The sequence below is a fragment of the Rhipicephalus microplus genome, chromosome 1 (genome assembly GCF_043290135.1).
Source record: "Rhipicephalus microplus isolate Deutch F79 chromosome 1, USDA_Rmic, whole genome shotgun sequence".
Classification (NCBI taxonomy): Eukaryota; Metazoa; Arthropoda; class Arachnida; order Ixodida; family Ixodidae; genus Rhipicephalus; species Rhipicephalus microplus.
In genome coordinates, this window is record NC_134700.1 from 247,925,290 (window position 1) to 247,946,396 (window position 21,107).

Consider the following 21,107-nt stretch of genomic DNA (forward strand, 5'->3'; position numbering starts at 1 on the left):
CAACCACCTGGAGTTTTTTAACGTGCACCCAAACCTGAGCACCCGGCTGCGACGGCCGCAGATGGGATTCATTTCCACGACCTGCAGGTCAGCAGCCGAGTACCTTAGCCAGTAGACCACTGCAGTGAGCGCGCTGACGCAGCCAGGAGCAGGCGACATGGTGCCCTTGTGTCACTACTGAGTTGCAGTGAAGATGTCTTGTTTTCCAAAGGTACACATTTCAGTCAATTCCGTTTTTTTTTTTAATAACCCCTGGCAGCAGCGAAGCCCACCATTCCCCTCTGTTTGTGGCAAAATTAAGCCCAGGTATTGCTGTGAAAGATAACCCTTGGAGACGCAAGCTAGCCGGCACAGCAAACAAAGAGCCTTGATTACTTTGAATAGTTCCAAGTTCTTTGCAACCGACTTTTTTGTACGTTCGGTTAATTCGAAAACCCGCTGAATTCCAAGGTTTCTTGCAGCCCCAGTGACTTCGAATTAACAAGGTTTCACTGTAGTTCAAGAAGAGTATGATAAACGTGCAATACACAAGTTTTGCTAACGTTCCAGCTGCTGGGCTTGCCTTTGCCATTGTGCAGCAGGCCGGCCTGTTTTCATTCACTCTTTGTGTTCCGTACACTCAGCATTCTCTATTCAACTGCATTATCTGCATTTTCTATGTGACTCATTAAACTTTATCCTTGAGCACACGAGTGCATGCACGCAGCATGCACAAAAAGACACAAACACGCAGTAGGCTGTCAATAGTACAAAATCAAAGTACCACGAGATTTTGTTTGAATTATCAGAAGCTCTCATAACTATGACACAGAGTGACATGGCAACTTGCATTGTAGTGAGTGGCAAATATAAACGTGAAGTACTACCTCATGTACAAGCTGCATGCCTAACAAAAAATTGTGGAAGAATACATTAAAAAAATCTCGTCATTTTGTCATGAGGCCCCCCTTCCTTGCGCTACTGTACAGTAGTGCTGTGAAGCCAACTTACACACCTAACGTTTTAATATATTTTACACAATTTAGCTTTGAATTTTCTGCATATTTTATGAGGGTTGTACACGAGAAACTAAGGTACGCGCTATACCTGGCATTGCAAAACTTGGGAGATCAGCGAAGTGGTGGGAAGAGGGGATGAGCATGCGCCAAATGAAAACTGGCATCCACGTTTATTTATTGTTTCTCAGCACATGCGTCAACGTCATAGACAGCTCTGAATGATTGCCAGTAATGTTTTTAGACGTAAGTGCGATCATAATGGCACTCGTTAACAAAGGGCACCTGCATGCATGTGTAATAAAGGGACAAACTTAACAGAAAGTTTGAATTATCAGTGTTCAAATTCTCGTGAGTGTATTGCATTTATGTGTGGGTGTATGTGTTATAAAGAAAATAAAACTGCATAGTATAAGTTTCCTGAGAAAGTAAAGACAAAAAATAAAAACATGTTGTTGAATAGTAAACTTTTTTTAAGGACAATCCAATGTGCATATTACTTACTTAGAACCTTAATCTGCTAAAACAAAAAGAAGTTACAACCTTATGACACGACAATTAGCCATTAGCCAGCAAGCTAGCATTCCAATGTGTTGGTGAACTTGCCGATTCTGTGCGATCTCATTTGGGAAGGCAGATCAGATGAGACAAGACGATACTGGATGATCTGATCCAGCCTTTGCAGAGTGCTTTTTCTTTCCGCAGGGGTGATAGGATCAGGGGGCACAATCTTGTCCTGTGGACACACAACACAAAGTAGAGGTTGAAGTGCAAACATTTAAACAACTGCACGTATCAAACCATGATTGCACTTTTTTTCAGGCAGGCAGGTGAACTGAAGATAAAGCGTCATGACTCTCTGCATACTAGGGCAGTGCTCTTCATATACTAGAATAGTGCAGATGTGGATGCGCACATAAGACCGTAACAGAAAAAAAAAAGCAATGAGAGAACTGAGAAGGAAAAAATAGTGCAATATACATTCTACTGCGGGATTATGTGCAATAGCGACGGCATGGAAGGATCATTTTAAAAATAAAAGTACAGACCATAAAAAGCAATTTGTCAACTTCCCCCTTTTTCTGTTCTGCACTAACGGCTTAAGCTCTTGCATAACTATAAATAACAATTAAAATGTAATAGGCAGCCAATAGCTGTTTTTTTTCAGTCAACAGTGGAAAAAGCACTTCAACATAAACCTTATGGGGCTATCACAGAACTAGTGCATAAAGCTTACCCGAATGCACGTCGGCAGCCTAGAGTATGTGCCCAATGTCAGAACCTCGACAGCACACGGTATGTGAAAGCTAGGCAATCTGCATGGAGACAAAACAGAAATCACCACTTAAAAACAGCATTTGCACATCAAAATTACTGTTACAATGAGCAACCTATACATAAAAAAGCAACACATTTCCACAACCCAAACCCTGATTAATTGTCAAAAAAAAAAAAAGCTTGCTAGTCCACTGTGAAATCAAACATCTGCACTCAATTTCTTACTAGATTTTACAGGACATGTGCAATTATGCCCTCAAAACAACTGGCACGATAATTGATAAAATCACAAATGGTTTGCACTGAGTGAGGACTGTTAATCGGATCAGAGCATGCAAACATTCCAACAACAGCGAAGTTGCTGTATCACAACCAAGTACTTGAGGTGAATATTGGCTCAGCCAATAAACACATGACAATCACTGACATCAGCGACACTCATTTTAACAGCCTGTAGGCAATAGGCGGAATACCCACCTTGCTTGCACAAGCGTCTCTCTTGCCATCATGGCCAGAATGTCTGCTGTCTCCACAAACAGCATGTTCTGCTTGTCCAAAAATCCTACGATGTTCTAAAGAGGTGGGAATACAAGGCAACAATTATCACGGGCTAGCATTACTAACATGCACCAAGATATACTAGCACATTACATGTGGAAGTGGCCTCATAGGTCGCAAACTTGTGCTCGCAGTGATCATCAAGTGAATCAGTAAAGATACAATATGCCATTCAGTTGACTACAACATCACAGTTATCAAAGCTAAATAATTTTGTAAGCTTGACTAGGGAGTCTATAATGCCACAGAAATTTAGCCGTAGCAATCATGATTGCAATGCAAGAGAAGGTAATAAATTAAATGTGTAATAGTTATCAGAAAATAAAATAAATGAAGGTCAAACCTTAATTTATAAATTTCATACTGGAACTTTGGCACACGAATGTCAACGTGATATGACATATTCCAGTAATTCTTTTTATATTTTGACAACGTTGGTTCAATGAAATTTTCTGAAACTTGCTATTTTGTCTCTGGCTACCTTAGAACACAGTGTAAATCATTTTTACTGATAAAAAATTATGTTGGCCATAGCAGACAAGATCAAAATCTGCGAGCTCACGCAAGTTTGTGAAGGAACTTCATAGTGGCACCACCACCTGTAGTTCCCTTTTGCAAATTTTCTAGTTCATCTGGCATCTTTTCAAGGCAAGAGTGGTGATATCGGCACCGTGAAAACCTAATTAACATACACAAGAAAAATCGCTTTTCTTCTTTATGCTCTTCAAAAGCAAGCTGTAAGAAATTTCTCGGGACAGAACAATAGAGTGCTGGGGACACTTACTGCACATTTTTCCACTTTGGTTGCGCTTGCTGCCCATTTGACCAGTGCAAGCAGTCGAACAAATAACTGCCGTGTACTGCTGGCAAACTGCACAATCTCAATCTTTCGTTCCACGTCTGTCTTGCGAGGAAGCCTAGAAAAGAAGGAGTGCCAACCGTGACCACCCGGAACTCATTGTAATTCCCAACTGATGAACTAATGATAGATTTGGCTTGTCACTTTCTAGCCTTCCAGAGTTCTCTTGAGATGCTTATGTTACGCTAGCCGTATCCAGTTCTTTCAGAGTATAACACTCCTGCTTGGAGCATTTCAAAGTGGTCGCGCTCAGACGTCTAAGCGCTATCAATATTAGACTGATCCAGCTTCTTTTTTTAATGCCTTACCGTTAGAGGTCCTGTTTTACAAAAACAGTGGTACTAACATCATTGGTTGTGAGCAAAAATCGGTGTTATACATGAGTGAAAGATGCCAATGAATGCAAAGGTTAAAAATCAAGATTCGTGCCTGAATCAAACATTGTTATTCTACTTGGCAGGCAAGAATTCTACCACAAAGCCATGTCAGTGCTTGAAACTGCTTAGAAAAAATACCATAGATGGTTGTCATGTGGGACAAGGAGTCACATCAAGAGATGTAATATTGCATGGGAGAAGCACAGAGTCACATCAAGTGTCCCACCATGCAAGCCGCATAACAAGAGGGTGGTTGAGGCTTTTCCAGCTAAAGATTGAGCACTGTCATCAGCTGCAGCGAATGCATCAACAATTTGTGCAGCTACATACATGCATGTATTGTGTTACATTATTGCACAATAGACACTTGGTATATTAGCATGAGCAAATATAAGATTGAAGTAACATGCCTTCAAATATGCTCACCGATAGTGATTCTCGCCCATTTCAAGACACTTGAACTATTGCAACCCATAATGCTTTTGTTTTATTTTAAGCATTACCATTTACAGGTATGCTATTTGCATTATTTGTCAGAGTTCCAGCTGCTCTATCATTTTTCTTCATTAACCCATACATAACTGCCCATGATCAGCAGTGGTGGGCATATCACACCCAAATTTCTATTTTTGTGCTAACTGTCCAAAGGTCAACACGACCATTTCATCGTCATGATTGGTGTTACAAGAGTTCCTTATTTCCTATTCCTATAGTATCACACCCTATGCAATAGACTCCAAGAAGACCTTAATAAACCAAAAAGGCACTTACAGCTCAGCAAGCACAGTCAGTTCATGGTAAGTTCTCTGCAAGATGAAGTCAATGAGCCTCCCCAAGGGTATGCTCCCTGCACCCCCTGGGGATACGTTGGCAACCTGCATAGACATCTTCACATCCCACTCTGGTCACTCCATCACTGCAAAATGTCACAAAATAAACACAAAAGCATTGTTGAGCACTCTATAAACATAGCAGTGCCACTGGAAAGCTATATATAAGCTTGCATATCTTTCCTACATGTACTATGACACATTCAAGAGAGGCATGCCGTTATCAACCGTCAATCTAAACACATCGCTTCGTGGCCACTTATCAATGCTTGCTTATTATTCTCCCCCAATGCGAAGACAGAGTCGTCATTGTGGGAGTTTTTGAAGTGAATGGTATACGCGCTGTTTGGTACGTCGTTTTCGCCAGCTAAATTAGCCAGACTTCATCACTCCATGTTGATTACCAGTGGCAATCTTTCCAAAATTTTTAAGTGCCTATGGTCTATTCATAGGAAGACCTTGAATTTGCCCATTCGACTCGACCAGCAATTTCTACTAGTTAAAAAGCTTCTTGCTTTAATTTTTATAATTACTTCCATAATTATTTTTGTATACATCTGAAGATGCCTTCTGCCACAGGAAAGGGAATGCCGCACATAGCACAAAAACGCCTTCTTTCTGTAATTTTTGAATAATATTGGATACATTTTTTAAATACCCTGTGTAAATACCAACAGAAGCTTCTTATGAGCCATTAAAAAAAGGTTCTTTTTTTTTAATGGCTCATAAGGAAGAACGCCATGTTAGACATTTAAAGTTGACCCTTGAAACGTCTGATGATGAACTAGGTTTCGTGAAAGCAGCTTGCACACCGTCTGTGAAGTCCCGTGTTTACATAAAAATGGCAGTTAGGTCGGTTCACATCGTTTAGCGCACTGCAACTGAGTTGTCGGGAGAAATTTCTGTATATAGGTAGAGTGTACTGCAATTGTTTCTAGTACACTCTAATATCAGCGTCTATAGTCAACATCACTGAAGTTTCAAATAATGATGTCAATCAATATGTGCCAATGTGTTCGCAAGTATAACGGTATTAACGGGAGGATGCTCTTTCCTAATACGCAACATTACTCTTTCTTCTCATGACAGGAGTTTTCCCTACTATACATAAAGAAGACAGCTGTATGGCCGCAGAGCTTCTTGAGTTGCTGAGCAAACACATTGACCTCATCTCTGGTAAAGACGCAACATCTGCAAAAGCACCATGTTAAAGCATGGCTCATGCAATTAGCTACAGCAACACCGTGTCGACAAAGCTAGCCATAGGGGGGCCAGTGTTAAGATATAAGACGCTTGTTCACATTGTGTTTGTCTGTCGTTAAAGCAGACAATGTAATCTGGCTACAGGACTTTCAGCATCTCTACAATAACTTGAGCCTCTGCTTCATACGCAACACACTTACAATCCTGTAAACAGCAGCAGGAATATTACACTGCGGTACACCGCGGCTCCGCCAAGACTACCAAGTGAGAGAAATTCCATGCGCACACTTTCAGAGTGCTTACGTGGATGGAGCAAGATAACCTTTCCCGCGTACTTAAAGCCCCTGCTGCTAAAATCACAGAAAAAAATGAAATATCATCGGCAAGAATGTGGGTCCTCTACCATAAAGTTCTACCAAGTTCTAAAGCTACTTCAGCTTCCCTTCAACACTGGAAAATACACACGCAATGATTACTATTCACCACCATTCAGACATGAATCCAACCGCCTTGGTGATCTGGTTGTTAGTCAACTATGCACGACTTACTTCGATGCTTATACCCTCTCCTCACGTATTAAGTACATTTCTCTTGTTTGAAAAAAAAAACATTACTGACTTTTCAAAGAATTTATGACATGCCCATAAGAAATACAATTGAGAGTGACATTCAGTACAAGTAAAAACGCCTAGGATTAATACTTAACATCAGCACGTCAGCACACGAAAAACCTAAACGAGCGAGTAAAATATAGGCAACTAATATTACTGCTGTAGCGTTTACACACAGTGATAATCCGCATTCATCAAAGCTATAACTCCAACTGCGACAAGTTGACCGGCGCAGTGCGGTACGCCATTTAGCCGTTTCCAATTTGTACAGTTGGGAACACCGATGCGGGCTTCCACCAATCAAGTGTGCCCTTCTCAAAATTTTCGAACTTGTTGACATCGTTACACGAATGCAAATTCAAACTTAGCAGTTATAAATATTTTAGCTATATTTGTACGCACTCCGATGCAACAGGGAGACAAGATGCAACGCATGTAAAAGGCACCTGACAAGGGATCAGCTGGTTGGAATGGCATACTAAAGTGCACGGACTTACGTAAAATTACATGCTACTGATCAAGCCAGACCTTCGTATTTTTTGCATAGCGCGTAAGACGACAGAACTTTGGTGTTTTCCAAAGTAACACGTTTACTGCAAAAGTGAAAACGCGAACAAGACGCGCTTTTCACGACAGCTGAGAGAGATCTGCCAGCCCTTCGTACCCCAGTACAAAACTCGATTTCTGTAAATGAGCTTAATCTGCACGCAGTATAATAAGTCCACGTGTAGCAAATAAGAGAGAGAGAGAAAGCTCATAACTACAAAACCACGTGTGAAGTAGCGGCAGATCTGAGGAAGCGTCAATGACTTACCTGTTACAAATACGTCGTCAGGCTGAACTTGCGAAGTTCTCACAAACAAGCGCGTCACATAGGTATCGAGGTGAGCAGCTCATGAGTAAGGAGAAAAGTGAAAACAAGTCACAAGAAAACAGGCCATCGCTGAAAATAAATAACTAAAAACAGCAGTTAAAGATGCAGGCAATAAACTATCTACACCACAGCATACTCCATCTTCTTACTAGCGTACGGCGTACCAATAAACGGATCCGGAAACTGAAACAATGCAATATGGTATGTACAAGTTGTGAAAACAAAACTTAAATTGTCGTAAATGTATTTTTTACTTAATTTTTTTTGCAAATAATGTATGTACAAGTATACACTGACCAACTACTAGCAGTCATAAACGTATAGTTTCGGTTTCGATATTAAGTTGAAAGCATTCTTTACATGTCACGCTACTGTCCTTGACTAATTCAAAGACTTAGTGACACCAGATGTGACGTTTGCTTTTATATGTTTAACGCACATTTCGCCTGGCGCACAGTAGCGTCAGAACTTCGAGCAAAAGTAAATCGATTGGGCTCTGCAGTCTGACCGCACCTCGACACAACGACAAAAGCACAGCGTGTTGCTTGAATTTTCGATAACCGTTCAGCCTTGCAACGAGAGGTAACCAAGAGGCGACCACATTTGCAGCTATGGTTCATCTTCGGTCTCCAGTTTCGGCGACGCTGCCTTGAAGTAGTAGTCCATAAGAAGGGCACCGGCTATCGCTTTGCTGCGAATGCTGTCATCCGTGCTGTCCAGGTATTTCTCGAAAAAATTTAGCACCCGCTGGTTCGGGAAGTCCTTCATACACATGTCGCTGCGCAGAACCTTGCAGAAAGCCGTGAGGATGCCGGCGAGCTGCATGCTGTCGGCTTCGTCCGCGAGAAACAGCATAAGCTCGGTGGTAGCTTGCATGTCCAGAGCGATCATCATTTCCAGCAATTCGGACATCTTAGAGCGTACCAGACCGTCGGTGCAGACAAGCTGTTTATATGCAGCGCATACGATGTCGTTGTAGTGCACCCTCAACGATGGCGCCTGCAAAAGCGGAAAGAGACCCAGCACGAAATCTGCTGCCCGAATGGCCACGTCGGTGTCATCGCTGCGCAGATCGCCCAGGGTCTTCTCTAAGAGTGGCGTGTAGTCTTCGGCGTTCAGCCAATAGCGAAACTTGGCGCGTAGCCTGCGAATCATGCATTACGGCGGATGGCGGCGACGCTCCCACAACATAATTTCGATGAATGAAATGGGCGGTGGCGCGACAGCTGCAGCGCACCGGAAACGACAACGCACGATGCCAGTGCACGTTATTGTGCCATGCACCAACCGACGACGAAGATTCGTTGTTGTTGTTGTTCTCCTATTGTTAGTGGCGCATACCCACTGTGGGAGATTGGCCAAGAATCTAGTGGCTTTAAAATTTACTGTTCAGATTTAGAATGATGGAGATATAACAGAAAGATTACCGATAGCCTATAGGCAAGTGTGGTGCTTAATGTAATGCATACAAATATTTACATAAACAAATTTATTCTTAGAATAGAGCAATAATCTGATTTTATGCGTATATAATTATGTGGACATGTTAAGATTCGTCCAAGTAAGAACTGGTGTGAAACTTAATTTGTGGGTATGAGCCAAGATATCCTAGGCGACAAGACAAGACAAGAAACTTAATTGCCGCTGTTCCTGCACGCTGCAGTAGTTTCGGTATATTGTTTCGATTTCCATTAAAGAAGGCTAATACAGTTTATTTTAGGACGCGGACCAATGCCGCATAAATGACGAGAAGAAATGTATCAAGCTAGCAGATATCAATGAAGAAGTACAGCTCTATTGCTGTGAAACACGAGAAAGTGCGCGCGGGCTGATGGATGGATGGATGAAAAACTTTTATTGGGGTCCTGAAGGATTCCACCCCCGTTTTATAGGGGTAGGATCGCGAGCCGCTCCCACGTTGGGACGGGGAGGCCCAGCCTCACCGCCACATCGTGGGCCTTCTGGACAGCCTTGAGTTGTATGAGAACCGGACTCGTGAGCATTAAATGAAAGGAGTTCTCAGAAAATTCTTCATTTTTTCTTTGTAAAGAGGGGCACCTCCAGAGCAGTGTCCGCGCTAAGCTGGGCGTCGATATGGTGACCCCGGGAGAACCCGGCGGTGACCAGGTCGCCTAAGGAGGAGCGAACCGGCCCAGGGCGGGCTGATAATTTCTCATAGTTCGTGAGAAACTCTATTGGCCTCGAGCTCTTGAAGTGGAGTTTGTCGACTCCGCCATGGACTTCGCCTACTCCGCCATAGAATATCTATTAGTCTCAGTACTGCTCAATCTCGTTGCAGCTGGCGCTGCTTCTGTGCGCGGATCGTCTCCTTCTGGCGGGAACATTGTCGAACGAACACCATGGACTTCGCCTACTCCGCCATAGAATATCTACCAGTCTCAGTACTGCTCAATCTCGTTGCAGCTGGCGCTGCTTCTGTGCGCGGATCGTCTCCTTCTGGCGGGAACATTGTCGAACGAACAGCCTCGCGAGGGTCAGCTAGCGCCCACAACGAATATTTTCGAGGGCTATTATGAGTTTGTTTTAGTTGCAGCCCACTTGAGAGGGCCAAGAAACCTCACAGATGGCCGATAAGCACGTCGCGATGCCGCCTACTGTATTGCTGGCAAGAAAGTGAAACTATATGTAAGTGTTATTGCTCGCCATCTGCAGTTTCCTCCGTGTGATACTAATTACTTCGGGTGTTTCGCAACATAAATAAGCCAGCCTTTCTCCATCATCTACAAGCATGTAGATACAGCTAGCGAAACGTCGCGATGTCTCATCGACGGCGCGGCGGTGTACGACGCAGGCACGTTGTTGAATGTGCGCAGCCGATGCCGTCAATGGAGACCGCATCACCGTGGCGACTCTGCTCCTGCAAACACGTGGACCTGTGAACCCTCCACACGTCCCGGTGGTGATCGAGTGCTGCGCAATGGTCAAGTACTACTCTGTGCCTCAGTGTGCTTTTTCTGCCCGTGAGAAAGACCTTAGCTTCCACAACAATCCTAAAGAAAAGAAGACCCTTTTCCTTTGAATGATTTTTTCTGCAGTGCAATGATAGTAGCTGCGAACACGAGGATATGTCTGGGGATCGCGGATTTCTGCCACTCCGGCATTCGCAAACAACACATGAGATAATGACTGTATAGCAGCTAATTAAATTGCTGCTTCGGCGGTCAATAGACCGTTTATGGCATCTGCTAGAAATGTAAGGCATGCACCCAAATGCCAAATTTGATATTATAGTGCTTGGATTGCAGTTATGGGCATCGGCAGAGCGCAAGGCGGACAATGTTAGTGACAAACTGTCATGAAGCAGCTTTTCTGCAGCCAGTTTGTGAGAGTCGCAAAAATAAATGCCTTCCGTTCATTCTTTAACCACTTTTTTTATTTACTCACGTAACTTGAAATGTCCACATTGGAATGATGTAATCGCAATACCTTTTTATTTCAAACAGAACATTTTCATATTGCATTTTACATTACTCATTGAAAAGCTCGAGTAGCAACATCAGTACATCTTAACTCACTTGATTATTTGCCTGACCATATCTTGGGGAGGGGAGGCGGACTTTTAGCTGCTCTGGATCTGCTCCTCAGGGCCCAACTAAAGCTCTTGCCATGTTATGTTGTCTGATTCTTTTGCAGTGCCCCTGAGTGTAGTGGTTGTGAGACTTTCAACAATGTATTATACCACTCCAAATCTTTGTCAATCCCCTGGAGTGGATATGAGCCATCAAAGAAGGAAACTGAGACAGCATACTTTTGTCTAGTGCCATGTCAGTGAAGCATTGAAATGAAGTGAAAATGTCTGTTGGGAAATGTAGCACACATTTGGTTCCTGGTAATGTGATTGGCCCGAAACAGCTGGCTTCCAGCCAATCACATGACCAAAAACCATGTGCCCAAGATGGGACAGAAGACAATGTGTACAAGATTGCAACCCTCGTCTCTGGCTCACGTTTCCACCCTTGCCTCATTAGTACCCATTGCTCATTATGCTGGGAAATAGCCACCATCTCTAATATTCTATGGAACTGCAGGAAAGGCTGATTTCCTCTAGTCACTACCTCACCTATGGCATGGAAAAGTATACTAAGAACCCAGGGTCCAGCTTCGGGCCATAAAAAGAGCTGGGAAGATGGCTGACAGTCATGGTCTAGACTACGTCCTGTTATAGATGACTTTAGAATCAATAAACATTTGTTCTCCTCTAAACATAATCATAGTTCCCTCTTTTCCCGATTATTCTCACACCAAATCCACTGTTATTTTCTGCCGGAGCTTAGAATTAGTGTGACTTCTAAATGGTTAACTTTCACAGTGTGAACTTGGAAACCATGTGGAACAAACAGCCCGCTTAGTTTTCATTACATAGTGTGGTTGAGAGGAAATTGAACAGATTTAAGAGTTCACACCCCAGTATATTGGAACCTGTAAATCTTCCAGCAATTTAACCATAAATTCTCAAACTTGACTTTTCTTAGAAGTGTGGCAGCTTGGGCTAGTTGGTATGGCATGACGATAGTGTCCTTCTTGTCTCTGTGTTGTCGTTTTGTTCTCGCGCTATAACCATCGTCTTGACTTTCCTGTTTTGTAAATAATGTTTCACTCTTACTTCTGCATAAAGCTACCAGAGCCTGCTCTTTTTTTGTGCCTAATTATTGTTCAGACTATGCCTATCATTCTTGTTCACCTTGTTTTTGCATTAACATAATTTGTATAAAGAACATCTGCCTAGTCAATAATTAGCCAGTTTTAGCTGACTACCGCAAAGAGTCCATTTTGCTCCTTTTTTACACAACACAAAGAAAATTGCATACATTTTCAATTTTTTATAAGTGTGTAGTAGCATGCTTCCTCGAGACGAGAGTGACCCACAGTTAGCTTGAAAGCAGAAAGATGCAACAAAGCGTATCTATGATTTGGCTCAGTTCAACAGGCCTTCGCAGCGCAGAGATGACAAGACGATAAGAAGAGTTGTCTTTTTGCCACACTGGAAGGACCTATATGAGCAAATTTAAGAGGAAAGTTGTCTGTAGATAACAAACACATAGTAAATTACCAGAGGATGCAAGTTGGCTATCACACTTAAACCTCATCACACCAAAAGTTGCATCTCGCACAAAATAAGTTCTTTATAACTAACAACTAGTTAAAGGTATATTCTTTACACTATTGCAAGATTATTTATTTACTTCGTTGTAACCAATATTTCGTTACATTCAAGTTCGTTATATCGAGGTTTGAGTAACTCTATAAAGGGTAAGTGAAACTACTACTACATTGTTTTGTGCACCTCCAATCGTAGGTCGGCGCACTTACACACGAGTCGACTCACCCTGACTCGCTCAGATCGAGCTGAGAGAGTCCGGGTGAGTAATGCATTGGAAAGTTTGAGTCCGAGCGAGTCCGGTTGAAGAAAATTTTTGAGAGTGCGAGTCTGAATGAGTTCAGCTAGGAAAATTTTGGCGACTCCGAGTCTGAGCGAGTCCAAAGCGCAAGACATATTTCTTGAGCGAGTTTGAGTTAGTTGCACTTTTTTCTGCCAACTTATGCCTCTAATATACACAAGTCACACACTGGCTCCTGCTAGGCGGGTATATATTAGTTGACTGAATACATGTATACTTCGGTATTTCTGACGCAGGGTGTCAAGCCTAGGTCATTAAAATTTAGGTTAAGCTACAATTCTGAAGTGTGAGCACTTCAGAACTTTGCAGACACTAGAGGCCATTTCTAGATGGGCACAGATAAAGGAGCAAAAGACATCAGGCTGTTTCTGAAAAATTTATTGTCATTCAATATGTCACACTTTGTATTTACATCTTCCTGTAGACAGTGCACTGTAAAGAGAGCTCGGCAGGGAAAGGACAAAAAATAGAAACTCCCTTTTTTTTTTTCTTGCCTCTGTCTCTACGTACAGGTCTGTTCTTGCAGCAGCAGAGCATCAAAAAACCTAATTTACACCTTCGACAAGTCTAAAGGTGGCAGGGAGGGCCAATCACAACACACTTGACCTATACTCAAGGAACAAAAGCCAAGCTCATTGTGCAGGAGGCAGGAACAAATTTTTGCATGTAGCAACAATGCACCAGGGAAGGGAAGTGTCTGTCTACCCGTGCTCCAATATAACAATGAATGGCTCATTTCCAACTCCAACCATGTAGCCCTACGACCCACTTATAGGCTGCAAATGCAGCCACCAACATGTCATGTGATTGAATATGAAGCAAGCACATAATAGACTGGCACAAGGTAAGTCCTTGGTTCTTGCTTTTTCTTTGGAAGTTGAAACTGCCCCCTTTTCACTCCTGCCTCCACTATTTCTTTTTTACACTAAATAATTTTCTTTATTCTGGCCCCAGTTACTCAGAAATGAAAAATACTTTTTGCAGAATAGCAATCTTTCATATCTTTACTCTACGCAGTATATGAAAATTACTGCAACTCCCCCTCTCCTTTTCATGTGAAGTAAAAATAGGAGGCTCTATAGACTCTAGGTACTCTGAGTGAAGGTACATGTATCAAGAGGGTAATCCTCGTCTTGAATACTAAGATATAAGACAACACTGGACGTGCCCGCTTATGGTCAACAGGTATGAACAGGAATCCTAAAGACGATTCAGCACATGTCAAGGTGCTCAAGTAAGCAGTTTAATAAAGAGCTTTAAATTAGTCTTACTTGCACAATTTAACAGTGAAAGATATTTCCAACTCGACTTCTGAAACCGTCTCGTCACTGTGGCGAGAGGTAAACACTGGCGTGTACATTGCAGTAGTGATGCAAAGTTGCAAGCAGCATGACCTGCAGTCATGTATTGCCGACTTTAATCACAGCTGTCACTTTATATGCATTACAAGGAATATGTACGTCCATATCATGTTCACTAATTGTGGTTGTAGGTCAACTTAATGGATTTAACTGCATCAAGTGAACACTAAGTGTTTTCAGTGGTTCACCTCCTTATTACTGGCTGAAAGTACAGCCAAGAGTGGAAAAAACGTGAAACAAAACTATATGTTCCCAACATCCTTAGTGCTCTGGTTGACTCAATCAAGCAGCAAAAGGTGACAACAATCAGCCCTTGTATTGATTTTTCCTGTTGTATTTATTAGCTGCAAATGATTTCGACACAGCTGGTCCCATGATTAGCAGTACAAAATAAAACATCACCTGAACTCGCACATTTGCAATCCACACTACGCCATAATTTAAAACTAAGGCCTCTGTAACTCTGCATCACTACTAAGTAGATTATGAACCAGTGCGGCACTCACAAGGCAGTGCCCTGCATATGCAGTTGGTTCCACACAGTTCTCCATAGAGGAGCACATGTGCACAAGGCAAGAGCCAGCAGAACAAGGACAAAAGGAACAAGGTGGGAGGCACATGAAAACTGTACAACCTTGGATGTTAACACAGCAGTTGGGTGTCTTTTTTCACTGCTTGCTCCATGCTTACAAAAAAATATTTTTATTTACTTTATTTTTTTTCCCTTAATGCTGTACAAACAACTAGAGCCTCATGACTGCCTTCAACAAGTATGATATGTCACTGCGAGAAGTTTACGTCACGAGACAAGACGAGTCAACTTGGATTGCTGTTGATGTTTGAATAGCTGGTTTGTGCTGAGCTAGGCATCAAGAGCACAAACAGGCCACAGCAGCTTGTGAAAGGCAGTAAATGTTGCCTTTTACACAAGCAGTGTAGTGTGGCTGGATGACAACTGCGTGCTGCTGCTGTGGAGAGGATTAACTTCAATCATTCGATTGAAAGAAACTGGGGTAGGCAGAGAATGAGATAGCGACGCCTTAAGCTCCTTATGACTTTACAGTCTTGCATCCCATACTCCACACCTGTTCTCCTCAGCCATTATTAAGTACACTTTTAGTGAAAGGGTGTGCTCATTACTCGTGAGGCAGCAACAAAAAAAAAAAAAAAATTCACAAGTGGGGCTAGCAGCACCACGGTGCATAAGTGCCCAGAACTCAAAAGTTAGCACTTCTCTAAGGTGGCTTAAGGAAAGAAATAACAAAATGAAGTGGGATGTCAAAGAGCACTGAAAACAATATATAGCTTCAGCTGGAAAGGAAGACTCACACATAACAACACAGGGTGGCTCTCACACAAAAATCACACACGAGGTCACCGAGATGTGTTGACAAGTCCATGTGCACCGGAAGAAAAGCACGGGTGTGCGCTTTGCGTGACGAATTCATCTTCTGCTTTGCACTTGCTTGATTTACTCCACCACATCACTGGCACACAAGCAGCACTTGTTGATGCTGGATAGTCCAACTGAAATCTTCAAAAGTGGCAAGGAAGAAGACAGCATCCAGACTGGTGGTAATTCCAATTTCTCTTTTTTTACCGACTAAAATGACATCTTTCGCTTGCTTGGCAACGAACTGCTTCACTGAGGACCCTGGCAGATAACGCACTCTACTGTCTGGTTGATGTACATAAATAACAGAAACAAAGGCTTTCTTGCCACATGGAGACACTAGACAAGCCAGAGCCACTGGCAAGGGGAGAGCTAAGTGCCCTGTCAAAAGGTGCAGCAAAGGGGAACAAGTCCTGCCTTGCCATGATATCAAAGCTTGGCTCATCCCCAAGTGTGCAATCTCTCATCAACAGAGATGCACTACTAGCTCTTCCTTTTTTCTCTCGCATGCGATCAAAGACGCCAACGGTGGCACTAGCATGTGCAATGTAACTGTAGTGAAGACAACAGTCCCTGCGGCATCGCTACACCAAATTCAGCCAGCACTGCACAGAAAAAAACAACACAATAGGGCATGACTGAGGGCTGCTGTCCCCAATGACAATGGCAACAGGAGCCTGTCGTGCATTTTCAAACTTCGCTTCAATCACTTGCACCCAAGTGTGTGGCTTTTTAAGCTTGGAACAGGCTTCTCGTTGCTAGAATTCTGCCCCAGGTGTATAGAGGCAACTGTTTCACATTGGCTTGCACAAAGCAACCCCATTATCCACTTGTCAGTTCATTGGCTGGCTGCTTTTTCCTTGGGTGCACACCAGTTCCAGACACACCTGCATCACTCCCACGGAAACTGAACAGGCTGCCTTGCATTCTGAGGAAGCGAGCAGCGCTGCAGGCTGGTTGGCATTGAGCACCGGTGTTGCATGTGCTGTGCATATGCGCAAACGGTTGCTGCTGTTCCAAACACCGCTGCTTGTTAGAGGGAACCCGCAAAACTGCTGTGGCAAGTAGTGGCCGCTACGATTCGTGGATACCCTTGTTATGGCTGGCCGGTGTTGAGAAATTATTACGCACTTTCCCTGAAACAGAAAAAAAATGTTACAGACCAGCAGCATATGTAAATCTTAAATTGTTTAAGAAGAGAGATGTAATTTTTTAATGGTGCAAGGGACAGGTGGTGAAGCCAATTACTCGAACCATGAGCTTAAGTGTCATGTATAGCTCTTTGTAATGTTTCATTTACATATATGAAATGTTTTCTTCCCCTGTAAAGACAAAGTACGAGGCAGATTTATTCCGCGATAAATATTTTGTTACCTTTCAACAGCAAGAACTAAAATTCAACATGTGACAACTAAAACAACCTCTTATTTAGATATGTTAGTTTCATAGAAAATGTAGACACACACATACTAGTACAGTAAAAGCTTGTTAAATCGAATTTCACATGACCAGAAAATATGCCCTAATTAACTAAATTTCAAATAACTGAAAGTATCAAGGAAACAAATGTATATTACACCAATGTTACATATATTACACCATTTACTTGAGTACGTAAATACTGCCCTTTGCATATGAGCAGCGTAAAAGTTGCTATTTTTGCCAGTTGGGACTTTGCTCACAATGTAGCCATGGCTCAACACCTCTCTCTCCTAAATAATTTGCGACACACTAACCCTAAACATTGTTACTGTCATCACCATGTGATTCACACTGACAACAATGGCGACACACACTGCGCCGCCTTAGTTCAGTTGTCCACCGATTCCATTTTCGCTCATTTAGGGCACTTCGCACTCGGTGCGCTTAGACAATTGTCCATATTAACCGGGTTGCTGCCAGGTATGACTGAAGTTATGAGAGTTTGATGCCCCTGAACAACGCTTTGGCTGGCCAAGGCCAGAGAATGTGGTGGTTAATTACCTGATTTTTCAAATTAATGTGTCCAATTAATGAGCCTTCACTGTATTAGCAAAACATAACAGCTTTGTAGTGTTGAGCTAACAGAATCTGTGATACGTCCAATTAGTAATGAGCAGCTTATTCTGCTTCTACCAGTAGTGCCGAAAATATACTTTACAATAGCATCATCTTAACACTCTACAACAATATTTAACACAGAAATTCGGACTTCAACTGCAAAGGAAAAAAAACTTATCTGAAGTGACATTGCAAGTACCTAGGTTAGTAGTGCTGCGAGTTTTGTGGGTTCTGCACACGTCTGCACATTTCCATTGTTTTACATTATGGAAATGTCATTTGACATCTAGCACCTGTCCTGTTTATGTGTCTCTTTCTCCTGTGTTTGTTCTGTTGCATTCGTTAAGGTGTAAAAGTTCACCCTACTACAGGATCCTCCAGAGCTTCCGATTAAAAAGAGCTGTATAAACGTAATTTCACGTCATCACTCTCACAAAAACGCAACACAGGTTGGAAAGCAAGCAAGTGATAACTTCATAGAAAGGCCGCCTTTGAAGTAACAAAAAAGAAATCGTTCAGATTCCGTGAAATGTGGGAATCGGTAAAGTGAAGCTTTGACGCATTTGCACACTCCGATAAGAAATGCACAGCAGACTGTGGCAGTGGATGCCTTTTGTACTCAACTATCAGTACACACTGGGAGTGCACAGTCACACTCAATACGAGTTGCTGCGGCGCCTATGGTCAAAGTGGCGTAAACACAACACAACGTGGTTATCAAAAGACACATACACACGTGTGTTTTGCAGTCATTAAAAAATAAAAAAAAACATTTAAAAAAAGGGGACGCAGGCTGGCCATGTGATGCGTGGGACAGACAACCAGTGGACCGAAAGAGCAACAGAGTGGTTATGAAAAGATGGGAAAGGCAGACGGGGAAGGCAGAGAGTGAGAGGGAGTGTCGAAATTAAGAAGCTCGCAGGGATAAAATGGATTCAGCTCGCACAAGCTAGGATAAACTGGAGATCACTGAATAAGGCCTTCATCCTGCAGTACACTAAAACAGGCAGAGAATGATGAACAATAATTATGAACAAGGAATGATTTGCTAAACAGCTTCACTGGTAAAAAACTCAGCTAATGAGTAGTACTTGCTAGTACTCCTTGTTATAGCAACAGTGTTACTTGTAACATAATATTACTATTTGTTAAGTAATAAATACAATAAATATACCAATATACCAACCTTAGCCGCTGGAGGGCATCCTGTATCCGGTGGAGGCTGAGGCCAGGCGCAAGTCGGTGCAGCATTTCACAGAGAAAGACATCACAGATGCCTGGGCAAGCTCGCTCAGCACGCTCAAATGCATCCCTCAGTTCTTCAACTGCCTCGGTCAGTTCTCCGCCAGAGTTGCGGTGACTGTTCTTATGCCTCCTCTGAGCCTGCACAAAATCGTCGAATCATGTGAGCTATTCAGTGCACTACATCAAAATGAACGCTTATTACCGTTTGACTGACAGAGCTTTATACCCTGAATCAGCAGAACAGGTTATTAGTGATGCAGTGATAGAAAGCTGCGATCAATTTTATGACCAGCTGGGCTTTGACAACACAAAGCTCTGAAACACACCAGACGCAAATTGAACTGCATGTTAATACAACACAATTTACTTTATAGCCTCAATATAACAAAATGTCCAACTGCAACATAAACATAAGGTACTGTGATTTACAGTGTGGCAATGAAAGTAGAACAAAGTCTTCGGACAACGATGAAGTAACACGGTTGTCGCCTCTACAATGCTCCACCATACCTTGGAAGCCATAAACTGTAAAACACTGTGCTGATTAAAGGCACTAGAAGGCACGCACTGCAGTGTATTGTGCATCTTTTGTGACAGTACGTAGTTTGGTGCTTATTTTGCTATCACGTGGAAAGTCACACTTGAGACTAGTTGTAAAAGCAGCAGGGTGATAAAGTAAAACCTCACTAACCTGACTTGTTATTTTGGAAAATCTGAATTTGAATTTCACCTATGGTGTTGGCAAGTGTATGCATTATTCAATGGCAATAAACTCGCGTTACTTTGGATACATTTGGCTGCATTCTGGCGAACTCGGACAATCCACAAAACGCACACAGTGCTAAAAAGCCATGCGAACAAAAACGAGGTGCGGCATAGTCCACACTATTATCAGTGCAAACTGCACACAAATAGCAGCCAAGCCACAATGCTTCATGCCTATTTGCATTTAACATTCATTAATTACAGCTTCACTAGTGGGCAGAGGATCATGGAAGAGCCTGGTCACCATTTGTGATTGCACAGCTAGCAACCAAGGGTTCACGTATAGTGGCTGTGGCAAACTAGTTTTGTTTTGACTCAGCATATATAAACTGTGCTGACGCTGTCTAAGGTCAGTTCGGTAGCTACTACAGTGCATGACATGGTGCACTTAGGCCACTCATGCCTTCATAAGTGAGAGGATGCTATCTGTGATTGTGCCGCCAGCAAGCTCGTTTTCACCCACTGTCAGAAAGGAGAAGGTGAAAAGCCCGTTTTAGATTTATTTAGATGGAGAGATTTCGTAATGTGGCCACATTGTGAAAAAAAAAAAAATCACAAGAATTGCGGTTTTTACCGGGCTTTTATGCCAGGTAGGAACAGGATTTGTGTCTTTAAAAAATAAAAGCAGATCTGTATAGTACACAATCATTTAATTTCCTAATAGAAGTGATATTAATCAATTTTGCTGATTTGGGAACTTGTTCTGGTTCCATGAATTTCGAATTAACGAGATTTTACTGTAGTGCTTCAGCACAATGCCCTTTCGCAAACAAAATCAGCATCATTTTGCAAGCAATCTTTATCAGAGAGAAAACAACGGACGTTGCCAAACCAGGAAGCTATCTCAATCAGTGAGGAAAAGGATGTACAACTTTTTTTCAAATATCCCTATACTCGCGCTCCATGATCTAGAGGTCAAAAGTAGCTATTCTTGATTTCATGAAGCAGTGATATCTAGCGAAATGAAGGCATATAGAATTAGCAGAATTATCTACACCAAGCAAGAGTTTCCATTAAGTTCACTGCTCTTGTAATGTTTTTTTTTTTTTTCAAGCTCACACACATCTGTGTGGCACCAGCTGCCTACTACATGAAATCATATGAACGTAGAGCAAGAAACCAGACTTTGAACACTACTGTTGAATTAATGTGTAATGGATACCAAATTTTCAATGTTGTATCAGATATTGCTCAAATTTCTTTTTAAATAATTAATGTATGACAGTGCAAAATATAAGATGAGACAGTCATGAACAAGATTGCTGTATGTCACGATGTTGTCGCATGAAGTTCAAATC

General features: G+C 42.3%; 2 protein-coding genes across 7 annotated transcripts in view; both read right to left on the reverse strand.

Moving 5' to 3' along the window:
• The window catches only part of MED14 (mediator complex subunit 14), a 64,621-nt gene extending 56,911 nt beyond the window's left edge, over positions 1 to 7,710 (reverse strand). The window contains exons 1-6 of the mRNA XM_037434595.2: positions 7,526 to 7,710; positions 4,839 to 4,983; positions 3,616 to 3,748; positions 2,751 to 2,845; positions 2,233 to 2,311; positions 1,602 to 1,731 (exon numbers count right to left, since the gene is read on the reverse strand). Coding sequence (XP_037290492.2) covers positions 1,602 to 1,731; positions 2,233 to 2,311; positions 2,751 to 2,845; positions 3,616 to 3,748; positions 4,839 to 4,954 — 553 coding nt within the window. The 5' untranslated portion in view covers positions 4,955 to 4,983; positions 7,526 to 7,710. The remainder of the gene's footprint in view (positions 1 to 1,601; positions 1,732 to 2,232; positions 2,312 to 2,750; positions 2,846 to 3,615; positions 3,749 to 4,838; positions 4,984 to 7,525) is intronic.
• Positions 7,711 to 16,543: 8,833 nt separating this feature from the next.
• Positions 16,544 to 21,107, reverse strand: part of GckIII (Germinal centre kinase III) — a 120,982-nt gene continuing 116,418 nt past the window's right edge. For all 6 annotated transcript variants that reach the window (XM_075892699.1, XM_075892704.1, XM_075892689.1 and 3 more), the window contains exons 7-8: positions 18,986 to 19,182; positions 16,544 to 16,895 (exon numbers count right to left, since the gene is read on the reverse strand). In XM_075892699.1, coding sequence (XP_075748814.1) covers positions 16,883 to 16,895; positions 18,986 to 19,182 — 210 coding nt within the window. In that variant the 3' untranslated portion in view covers positions 16,544 to 16,882. The remainder of the gene's footprint in view (positions 16,896 to 18,985; positions 19,183 to 21,107) is intronic.